General features: G+C 43.2%; 1 protein-coding gene across 1 annotated transcript in view; it reads left to right on the top strand.

Moving 5' to 3' along the window:
* LAMA1 (laminin subunit alpha 1) overlaps positions 1-12,370 on the top strand; it is a 549,300-nt gene that overhangs the window by 170,573 nt on the left and 366,357 nt on the right. Inside the window, exons 5-6 of the mRNA XM_078687536.1 lie at positions 9,281-9,460; positions 10,086-10,175. Coding sequence (XP_078543662.1) covers positions 9,281-9,460; positions 10,086-10,175 — 270 coding nt within the window. The remainder of the gene's footprint in view (positions 1-9,280; positions 9,461-10,085; positions 10,176-12,370) is intronic.

Genomic DNA, 12,370 nt, shown 5'->3' on the forward strand with positions numbered 1-12,370 from the left:
TTTGGGACATCTATATCTGTTTTCCTCTCTTTTCGTGGTAAAATAGCCGAACTATGTTTTCTGTCAAACCTCTGCATGACAACATGTGGGGCGAGTCTTGAATACCAGTCGCCATACCATTTTTTCCACACTCGATAGAAAAATTTCAAGGAATCCTTCACAAAAGAAGTGAAGCCAGTGCGTTTGCCCATAGGTTTTACACATCAATACAAAGTGAGTTTCTTTCATGCCAAGTCTTTATTAAACTGTAAAAGAAGCCTCTTTTGAAGGGGGAACACCTGGTCTGCAAGATCAAAGCTCCCATAGCGAGCAGGGTTCTCGTCCGCAGGAAGTCTGCAATCCTCTCTCGCATGGTTAAGGGGCAGCGTCATTCAAGATGTGCAGGCCCACTGTCCATTGTTCTTTTAATTAATGCAGTCCATTCATGGCGCGTTCTGTAATTTATTTCAGATGCATAATGAAACAAGGCAATAAAATCTGTGAGGAGGCTGTTGTGTTTGTCGTGGCAGTCAACTGAACATTATTCGACGGCTTGCACTTCATGAATAGCTTACTTTTCAGGCACAAACAATCTGTTGCGAGAGGCTTCATATGCCATATTGCTCTGTTAAATCCAGTGTTTAATTTGAGCCGGTGTTTTCCGGTGCTCTGCACGTAATCATGAACACACCACTTTTCATGAGCACCAGTTGACACTTTCATTTACAGGGAGATTAAGTGATTTGCCCAGAATAAGAGAATGTTGAGCAGACTTCGAGACTCAAACCTGTTTCCCCAGCTCCTAAGTCAGCAGCTCTGGCCATTAGGCCACATCCTCTCCCAACTTTCACGGTTAGCAGTTGTTTCTGTTTTAGGCAGCGCTAACAGGAGAAATGGGCCTTTGCAAGCAGTATCCTGACGAGAGCCCCGGCACTTATTTTTTTATAGATTGACCATTGATAAAATGATTGAATATGTGCCACTAATGAAATACGTCGACAACAGCTAGGTCATGCACGTTTAGTGGCCGTCTGCCCCCTTCACCGTTCTTAATTTTCAGTGGTTTGGTATTTATTTAAGAAGCCTGGTAGGAGTCTCAAATACAGAAAAATCAATCACATTTTTAGTCAACAAACAGGGGCGTGGCATGGTCAGTAAGATTGGTGGCATGTGACCTTCAGATTTCCCAACAATCACGCTGGCACATTATGTTAAAATACAATACAAGACAACCAGGGCACTAAGAGGATTGGTGGGGGTGCTAAGTGAGAGCAAGCACATCAGTTTGTGAAATAACTAAAATTTTTTAAGTCTTTCCAAACAGAGAGAGGGAGAGTGTGTGTGCGTCTTTGTCTATGTGTGTAAAATGTCCTGGAGAAATCCGACTGACACTTCACCATACCCGACTGAAACCACCTGCACCCAACTATTTATCACAGAATAGATAACACCCAAAATAACCCCCTGAAGCTACGCACCTGTAAACAATTGATATTATTTTGCCTAAAAAATGGCATATAAAATGAACCCAGGAAAAGAAGTACAACACGCATTGCTTGATTTAATTGAAACTATGACGCAGAAGATATTGCTTCATAGTACATGGTTGCTGAAAGAAAAATAAAGATGAGAGGATTGACCCAAGAGTTGAACTTTGGACAACAATTTGTATTTTAAAATGTTGGATTTCAGCATTTTTGTAAAAAAACACTGACGCAGTGTTAGCTCTTTTCAAAACAGATTAAAGATAAACATTTTGATATGGATTAGGAAAGCTACATCTCGTGTTGTATTTCAGGAATTTCGGCATTTAAATTAGGGCCGCCCCGATTTTGGAGTAACCCGGCTGTTCTTTACGGCAGTTCAGGGGGTTCCTTACAAAGGGTTAACTATCTTAGTAAAAGAAGGCTATTAAGAAGATGGCTGAATGTCCGTGGCTGCGTTTTAAAGACGAGTGAGAATTTCCGATGTGGTAATTTCACTCCTGGATTCAGCAATACTGGGATGATCACTTTCTGCACAACTGTGATTGTGCCTAAGTAACTGGTAATTTCCTTGGAAATCGTTTTTTTAGCACTTGTTTTCATGGATAATTCTTTAACTCGAGGATTTTCCATGTATACATTCTGGCAGATTTGAACAGCAAAATGAAGCTTTTGGCACACATTAGGTAATAATACATATGAAAGTTCTGAATTTCTCAGAAATTATGTTTTTGAAACAATCTCTCCTTTCCACCCAAATAGGAAATTCGAAGTGACTCAGTATGAGGATCTATTTTGTTTACAGTTGTGCTTTTGGTACCACATTGCCACTCGACCATTTGACAGTGGCAGGGTAGGCAGGAGCCGGGGCATATTAAAACATGAATTTATTGGAGTGGGCTACATGAATCAATTGTCTATCTCCTCTTCAAATATTTATTCTCTGCTAAACTAAGCTGAAAATGTTCACCAGACATCCAACATAAACTTCACAGACTCAGACTCTACGTCACATTTGGTGTCTGTAAATGGACTATAGAAAGGGGAGCTTGAGACCTAAAAATGTGTCAAATGTCATGTAGCCAGTCAGATTGTGTGAGGAGGAGAAGCAGGATTCGGCCTGTGACCAGGACTGGGGACAATGGCCTGCGGGTCTCCCAGCTGGGTGAGTGTACATCACCTAGGGAATCCAAGACCACCTGGAGCATAGAGCAACAGCTCCTTCTTGCTTGACAAGACCTGTGTGCCCTGTGAGGAAACGGAGAGCGTTGGGGGGAGTGAGGTCGTTGGAAAGTGGATTATTAGTAGTGGCAGATATACATTTACCACTGGCAATAATACCACTGACACGATATAGGGTTCAGAATAGGTCTTAGAAAATTATTCCCATGCTCAACCCTTGGCAGCTTGGCTGTGAGCAGGCAGGCTTAACTTCAAAGACAGGTATGTAAAGCATTTACAAACACCAATTTAGTAAATAATTAAGACACAACACACCATAAAAATCCATCACCAATTTATAAAACTAGGAAATATTTTCATCTCTTAAATGACACCAAAACGAAAAGAATCCACAGTTTGGGAACCAGAGATATCAATGTTTAAAGATGAGTCACTTTCTAGTGCTTAGAAACTAACAGTGACACTTTTGGTCATTTTGTTGCCCTGACAGGGACACATTCACATTTAACAATTGTTCTGGAGGATCTCGCACCAGCCTTGTGCAGCCCCCTCCAGCGGCTGGATCGTGTTAGAACTCCCTCCTGAAGTTCTTCTTGCGGGTGCCAAAGTGTCCAACACACAATCCAAGGTTCTGGAATCTCCAAGAGGGTCCTTGAATGTGTGAGGCTTCAATTCTCACAATCCACTTGGACAAAACCTTACAAATCCATTGGTAGTACTCCAGGCTGGGGATTCTTTGTGGTGATAGTCCAGCTGAGCTCTGTTAACCTGTAGCTTGCAGGGGTTCCACTATTTAGTACTTTGGAAACAGGTTTGATCCACAGGGTTGTAGTTTCAGATGGTGCAAAAGGTGCAATCTTCAGAGTACAGGCCCGGTGAATGCACATCACACTCTTCAGCGTGGGTCCTTTTGATTCTCTTAGGTTTCAAAAGCAGATCCTCCTTTCACAGTGCTCCTAGCACAAAAGTCGAATTTGGTAAGTACTTTACTACAAAGTGGGTAGTGAAGTGGGCAATTTCACTAACCCGAGGGCATATAAAAACCTTTTTTATAAGGATTCTCCTTATAAGTACCTGACCCCCCCCACCCCTGGGAAACCTAGGGTAGACCCTGGGGGTACCTACCATGCCAAAACAGTGTAGTTTATCCATTTGTAAGAGCCCTAAAACACCAAAGTCGAGTTTAGGCACAATTTGCATTTAAAAAGCAGTCTTGCAACCCAGGGCTGGTTTTAAACTGACCTGAGGCTTCAGCAGTGCACACATGCCAGTGCAAAAAAAGGCTGCTGGCCTCTAAACTGACCTGCCCTATTCTATACTAGGCACTTAAAGGTACTTTCAATTCCCCTGCCCTATATGTACTAGGGCCTTATAGGGGAGGTCATGCCATTCGCAGGGATACACTAATCCATAGTGTACCCTAGTGTATGTAGGTGCTTTCACTAAATTCTACGTGTGTCTTCAGCATAGCACTGGCCCTGGGTCTGGTTAGGCAGAGCCCAGGGTCAGTCAGAGTCAGTTACCACCACTACCAGTCAGCAAAAAGTTGGGGGCTGCCCAGGGCACAGGATGACTTTGCAACAGAGGGCTAGTGGGGAATCCTGTTTTATGGATTCCCTTGGTGAGGTGCAAGGCGATTGCTGCTTCACTGATTGGGTCATTACCCATGTGTAGGAATAAAGAAATTGACCCTCATATGCCAGTTGAGACCCGCCGCAAAGAGAGCTGTGATCATCGCTGTGTTGAATGGGTCATCACCTATGTGCAGTAAGGAACTGGTCACTCCCTATTCCAGATGGGGCCACAGTGAACTGAGTTATGATCTTCACCTTGGCCAACGGGTGATCACCTATGTGCAATGATGGATCAGCGACCCAGTTTGCAAGGAGGAGACTGCATGAAGGAATCTTCTGTGCCCATGGGTCAGGGCCCATGTGCAGTAGAAAGACGGTAACCCTGCATGCCAGAGGGGGCCATCTGGACTAAGCCAAAAGTATTACCTGAATGGGATTGTCACCAGAAGAGAAAGGCCACAGTGAGGACCCCTGCAGACCTGCACTGTGACAGAGGATCAGTGTCAGAACCTTCACACTTCTTCCCCCTACTCGCCGTGGGACAGACCAAGGAACTTACCCAACTTGGAGGAACCATGGCGAACCTCCGGTCACTGTGGCTGCAGAACTGCTTGTGAGGAACTCGAAAACCATGTGCACTGAACTCACCTGAAGCAGCCACGGCCACTCTAGTGCCTGTGGCGGGGGCGCGCTCAGGATCTCTGGGCACTCTGATCCTGCAGGTGCAGGTAAGACTGATTTCGGGCCAGTCATCCCTAGGGGAACTTGCTTTCTAGAAAGTGCTGTGGCACTGGAACACTTTTGGCTGAGTCAGAGTGGGACTCTTGAGACTCGGACTACTAGTGGGGCTTACCCTGAATATTGCATATAGTGGATGGGGAGCAATCACTATTGCTAGAGTGAGAAGGTAGTGGGACACAGGGAACTGCCTAAGAAGCAGTAGAGCCCTGACCTCAGAAGACTGTGGAAATTGTTTGTGAATGTCTATTTACCTTTGCATTGGTAACTATGAAATAAAATACTTATTTTTTTTCAAAAGTGGGTATTATGATAGACAATGACTCATTGCCGCTGCTGCGTGTATTTTGAGTTGTGAGCCTTTGTTTACCCTCTGTATCTACGCTCTCCCTGGGGGAGCCTTAGAATGCTTGAACCATGCTATTGCTGAGAGTCAAGTGGTGAAAGGATACTTGTCCGATTGGTCATGATCCATAGTAGGTTAGGCCCCAGTACATCAGGAGTAAAGGGGCTTAACCCGTACTTTTGTGCCCAGTAACCCGGCTATCGCTGATGCCCTCTCAAGGGGTTATGACGGGCAGTTTGGACTGGGAGTGGGTTTTCCAGTGAGGCAGTGGCAAGAACATTTGTGCATAGTCACAAAAATGCTCGTCTCTTTGTTTTTACAAAACTTTTCTAACCATTGCCACCCTGGGGATGGCTCAAGATCTACTCCATTCAGAATACCCAGTTATCTGCATCCATGTAAGGTCGTACACCTGTAGTTGCAGAGTCCATGTTTTCTGTGAATTGCACTGCAGTGTTATTTGCACACCATTGCTTAATTATGTTGTTGAGAACTGTCCAGAATCGGATTTAGAAATGTTTTCAACCTGTACATTTTAGATTTGGCTTAATGGTACATCTGTCATTGTATCTTAAGTGATATCCTTAAAAAATTCTTTAAGACGCACTACTGAGAGTGGGGCTTTGGTCCCTCCCACATATTGAGTGTAGTATTTTATAGGGTAGACGTTGTGTGAGGCCTTTAAGAAAGTCTGTATTTTGCTCTCCTGTTGTCCACTGAGTGGTGTTCCCTCACATAACAGGCTGTGCTATGGAAAGCAATGATGGGGAAGCAGGTAGAAGGAAAACCTTCCACCATGTTGTAATTAGTACTGGCTAAGAGAATTGTTTTGTGAGCTAGCAGCAGCATGACTCGCGGAAGCATCACAACAGGCTAACTGTGCTCATCGGCGTGGGCCATGTTTTGATTGTTAGGATAAACCTATTGGTGAAGACAGCTTCAAGACAATTGTGTTTTCCTTACCCAAATAATTGCGTAATGGGTCTGAGCCTGTTTTTTTTCCTTCAGCCATTTTCGTTTGTGAAATACACAATAAGCAGTTTGTTGTGCCCATCCATCTAGGCACTCGAAAGGATGTGCTGCTCACTGCACCGGTAGCCTGTGGTGCCCCCTGCTTCCTTTGTTTTTTTTTCCCTTTCTGTCCCCCATCCCAGTTTCCTCCCTCGCAGATCTCACAGGCTAAAGCTAGTTCCCTCTCCTGCACGGATGTATGGCGGTACAACGCGTGCTTTTACAACGCGTACCGTTACCACGCAGGTTTTACAACGCAAGTCGTTACAACGACTTGCGTTGGGGGGCGCTGGATAGTGAATAGTTTAATTTACTATTCCAACTCCAGTCCCCGTGGATAGTAGGGAAGGAGTTGGATAGTAAATTAAACTATTCCCTATCCTACAGCGCCCTCCAGCGCAAGTCGTTGTAACGACTTGCGTTGTAAAACGTGCGTGGTAATGGTACCGCGTTGTAAAACTTTCGTGGTAAAGGATGTTTCCCTCCTGCACCAACACACTGACTCAATTTTCGCTCTCCAAGTTCACTGGCTGCTGTGCCAGCTCCTCCCTCCTGCAGCAGCCCCAACAGCCCCAGCCTGCTCTCCCAATTGGTACTAGCCCCTGCGTAACACTCACACCATGCAGGCCCCTGGTCTATGTTACGGCTTTAGAAGCAGCAGTAACAGCAGGCTTGGCCACAGGTGACTCAGCCCAGCAATAGCTGGTATATAGGTCAGTGCTTCTAGCTGCAGGGTCCAAATGTTTCTCTGAAGCCACAGCGTAATTCCCCCATTCAAACAGCAGTCCCCACTCCACCCCAACCCATGGCCACAGTCATATCAGTTAACCTATAGCCCTTAATGCCCACTCCACCCCTTCTCCCATAGCCTACCACCCCCTGCTGTACCACATTACCGCTCCTTTCTTGTTCATCCCCACAGTGTGAGCTCGATCTGCCTATCACACCATTCCACATCTTCAGAACACTCATCCCTCTTGCCTGTGATACAAATCAAACCAATGCCCACATTCCCTGCAGAATGTAAAAAGGGCCCCCCTGAGTCTCTCATATCTCATGGACATTAATTGATCTTGGCCTAAAGGGTTGAGGTAGCCCCTAAAGCGGGCTTGTGTTACACCCCTGCCTCTTGCAAGAGCCCTACAGTTGTGGATGAACTGAAAAGGCATCGAGTTAACTGCACCACCCGCATCCAGGCAACAGAAAGAAGTCACACCATTAAGTGCAATCCTCAGCTTACAACCCACGAACAGCAAACAACTCACCCTGCAATCTGCTTTCATTATGCTGGGAAGCAAAAAGGGCTGACCTGCGGTGTCTGTGGCATTTTATAGTTGTGTACTTCCATATATAACTGCTATGGTCCACAATAATACTGAAACCATGATATGCAATGGTCAGCAACAAATTGTAAATAATACCTATGAAACTCACACAATACATATCTGCTACGAAGGTTGTCCATCACTGCACTGCACAGCCCAAAAAACAAACACCACCAAATAAACAGGCATGGATTAACTGAAGAGATCTGTTGCATGCTTCTGAACAATTCTGGAGCCTTTCACTGCAGATCCTAAATAACATTACAATCTGATTTCTTCTTTACATCTCACATGGACACTCAGATATGGGATGATAAAAATGCCCATACCTACCGATCTCTCTGCTTCTCTCGCCCTCTAACCATGCCAGCTCAGGACCAGAACTATACACAAAATCTCAGATTGGGCTACCCAGTGCAGAAACCAGCTAGGCCGACTATATCATATGAAATACTGTAAAGGGACCTACAGAGTTGCTCAAAGCTAACAACATACTGAAAACATTAATACTGCACATTTGTCTCTAGTACATCATCATCCAACATGCTGCACCCCATAGCATGATAATTGCACCTTGGTGGTCATCATGCATGACATGGAAACTCTTCCCACATAGGATCAAAACAAAAGCAGCATCCTTCCAACAACATGCCTTACATAGTGTTGCATGAAACTCATGTAGGCAAGTGCCTCAGCACTCCATTTAGGGATAGTAAGCGCTATATAAATGCTACAATACAATACTAGATGAGGTGGTATTCTGTGGGTGCTTTTGTAGATATATGTGTATGTTACCAAGGGTTTAGAAATCCATGGGGCTACTCAAAAAAGTAAGTTGCACTTGTGAGTAATTTACAATTTAGTTTGCTCTTACACTTTTGAGTTACTATCCTACTTTGGCTATTCACAAAATCTAAGTATAAAGTTACAAAAATGTGTAAACTTACAGTCCTCCATCCACTGTAACATTAGTACGAACAGCACCACTCATGGCCAACCAGTGGTACTGTAACACCCTCTCATAGAAAATAATGGACGCAGGAATGTAAAGGAAATATTATTAATTTAAAAAATAGTTAAAATATAATAACGTTAAATGTACTGTTAAAAAATATATAATTTTTTTTTATTTCGTTATAATTTGAATAACATTTTCTGGATTTAAAAAATATTGCAGCAATAATGTTGATTACATATAATTAAATGACTTAATTAATTGTATACACCACTTTTAATAATTATTAATGCATAATACTTTAGGTGGGAATTTATCGGTACATTTGGACTTGAGAAAAATATTTTTTGTTTAATTTAATATGTTAACAATAGTTAAAAATGTATTAAAAAATGTAGTTAATAATGCTGTAGAGTTTAATATTTAGTTCTGCATACTTTTTCCAAGTTCAGTATTGATACAACACTGGGACTCCCGTCTAAAACCTAGTAACATTTGCTGAAACATTATATGCTTACTACTTTCTCGCAGGCACAGAACTCTACCTACTGGATTTAAATGTTCAATTATTATGTGCTGTTTTTGAAAAGCAGATGTGTTTTGATAGGGCCATGGTATCCTCAATAAAGCTATAACAAAGGCTTGTATTCCATTGGCTAAACATGGCCTCTTGTCTTCCACCGTAGATTCACACATCCCTAATCAATGGCAGACCAAGTGCTGATGATTTGTCTCCAGCGTTATTGGACTTCACATCCGCTCGATACATCCGCCTACGTTTGCAGCGTATCAGAACACTCAACGCTGACCTCATGACACTGAATCGGCGAGATCTCAAGGATGTTGATCCTATTGTCACTAGAAGGGTAAGTTTCTGCATTTGATGCTGCATACATTGACAGCAACTAGAGTCAATAAATTCTAAAATGTTTCTGGTATCTTCATGAATGAAAATATGAGCATATTTTTACAAGGTGCCTACAAAATACCTTGATCTACAGGATGCTGAATAAACCAGTGTGAGATTAAATCTGTATCTTTAGCAAATTTTGTTTTTCTATGTAACCATGATCCAAGTTAGGTTTCATTGGTTGGGTTGGAAAGTGGAAAGAGACACCAAGTCTTCAAAGAGATGTAGTTAGGCAATGGAAAATCAACCCAAGAGCAGTCACTCACGACTTCTGACATAACATAAAATATTTTTAAAATGGATAATTGCAATCAATATATTTTTGTGATGTCTTCTGGGAAATTTACCAAAATGTAATAGTCTTACTATACGTAAAAGATTACAGTAATGATTGTTACACTTCATTTTTTGCCTGAGCTCTTTAAATGGTGGAAAATACATCTTAAAATTCTTTACGATCGCTCAACCAGACTTTTAAGCTTTGGTTATTAGAATGTAAACTTTGCAGCTCATTAGTTCACCACCGTTCCATGCAGTGGCAAAAACATGCCTTTATGTTGTCTTTGCTATTTTTTCTGCAGTATTACTATTCTATAAAAGACATCTCAGTTGGAGGAATGTGCATTTGCTACGGCCACGCTAGCAGCTGCCCTTGGGATGAAACTACAAAGGTAGGACGTTTTTCAAAGTTTGTTTTTTCTAAGTGATATCTCATAAATAAATCATAGAAACATTCTTATTAATCATATCTTTAATTGAGAATATAAACATGGCTATAGGGAGCACAAACTCTGGTATTATTTTACACGTGATAGAATGTTGATTTTCATAAAATTCACAAATTCACATATTGCCCAAGTATTCTGGATTACTTTACCCAGTTTAATTGCCTTCAATTAATATGTCAGTATGTTTCTAAAAACGTGTTTTTTATGTTTGAAATTCTTTATTGGATGGACCCATCCTTGCGATGGAAAGATTTTCACTGATTCCAGTAGTTAACCATTCACCAGAAACCAGATCTTTCGAGCCCCCCTCAAGAATGGGAAATAGAAACATAGATCCCGCTTTACCCTCTCTAAATCTGCCAAGTGTTTCCTGATTTATGGAGATTCTTCACTGCTTTTCAAAGAAGGGGGTGAATGGGAGCAGGAAGGGATGGGGGTCCTGGGTGAGAGTCTAGGGGTCTCATGTTGGCTTGAGGGTACAAGAGGCCAAGTCTAGTCTGGAGAAATGTTTCCTGCTTTTGGCCAGCGCTTCTGCTGTTGGCATGTGCGGACTTGCATCCACCTTTCTACTTGTGAGGTCGGTGGAGTGACACGGGGCCACAGGAGCCATGGGTCTCATTAGGGGTACACTTGATAGTTCGCCCTGTGATGCTGTAGGAGACAGATGGAGGCCAGGTTGTGATCCCGCCCACAGACCCTGCCATTAGCAAACACCAGCTACAAGCCCAGTTAAGTTTTATCAGGTGGATAATCGCACCTGATAAAACTAGTCCCTGTGTTTCTATACCCAATGGTACAGGTTTTTGCAGCATGAATCTTTCTGGATACATTAATACACCATAGGTGATTGGGTTCGGAATTGTCTCTCTCTTTTTGTCCTTTTTTTTGAGTGGGTGTCATTGTCGACCATTTGGTGCCATGTTCCTCCTTTACTGACATCAGATGTTCGACCTGGAAGCCCCACTGTGTGATTGCCTTCTTTAGATTCTTAGTTTTCCACTGATCAGTCTGAATGCAAATGAGATAGCTCCTGGATGGGCAGAAGAAAAAGGAGTGATTTGGAGAAAAGACTCTAATTTTCTTCAACGCTGAAAATAGAGTACTGGAGGACACCAAGGATAAATCACCATTTTCCATCAAAAACTCTGCGTTTTCAACCCTGATATTACATACGGTCATTGATCACATGGATTTGAGGCATGGAGCACACACCAATGAGGTTCTGCCCTAAATGCCATCATTAGCTTGCTCAAAATGTCAACCACAAGGTCTGCAACATGTGCCTATGCAACGCTACAGGTCAGAGGGCTCTGATGCCTAAGCTAAATTTCAGCCAAAGATACTCAAGGTAGAGAAAAGAGGAGGCAGAATGAGCCATGGCAAAGGTTCAGAACTGAACTCCCAGGAAAGAGTCAAGGGCCTACTTTGAGGATGATGCACGCAAGGAAACCCAAATGGATCAGAAACAGGACTCAGTTGCCAAGAGACTCAACCTCCTAAAAGAGAAAGCACCAAAAATCTCAACAGCGAAGGACACTGAGAGATCCCGACAGGAGGTAACATCAAAAGGCAGCTGGGAACAAAGCCGAGAGTGTTGGAATCCAAACATCCCAAGTCGACATTGACCTCAAAATCCATGACGGTGGAGAGCAAACACAAACCCAAAGAGCCCTTTGGGTCCAAACCCAAGTATACTACAGAAGGCAATCCCCCAGAACCTGTCTCGACACTGAAAAGTCTGAAGAATGTGGAAGTGAGAAGGAATCGTGCGTGCTGGAACCTTCAGCACCAAAAAGGAGGATTTTGCTGCTCAGCGGTTAACCGAGTCCACCCGGCATTGAAAAGAAGAGGCAATCTGAGGCAGAAAGGGTTAGCACTTGATGAGGAGGAAGAAGTTTAATGACTCCCTGAAGAGATGTAGGTGTCCTCCTCAGCAGTCAAAGGAAAAAAACACTTGACGTTGAGGAGCTGGAGCGGCCATCGATGCCAGAGCAGTCGGAAGAACAGGAAAAGGAAATTTTTAGAGTATGAGGAGAACGTCGAGGAAAGATCCTATCAGCAGGGAGCATTCATGTTAGACACCTTGGGGTAAGAATGGCAGGACCTGGACACTGACTCACCAGAGGAGGAAGTTAACA

The sequence above is a fragment of the Lissotriton helveticus genome, chromosome 4_1 (assembly GCF_964261635.1).
Source record: "Lissotriton helveticus chromosome 4_1, aLisHel1.1, whole genome shotgun sequence".
Lineage (NCBI taxonomy): Eukaryota > Metazoa > Chordata > Amphibia > Caudata > Salamandridae > Lissotriton > Lissotriton helveticus.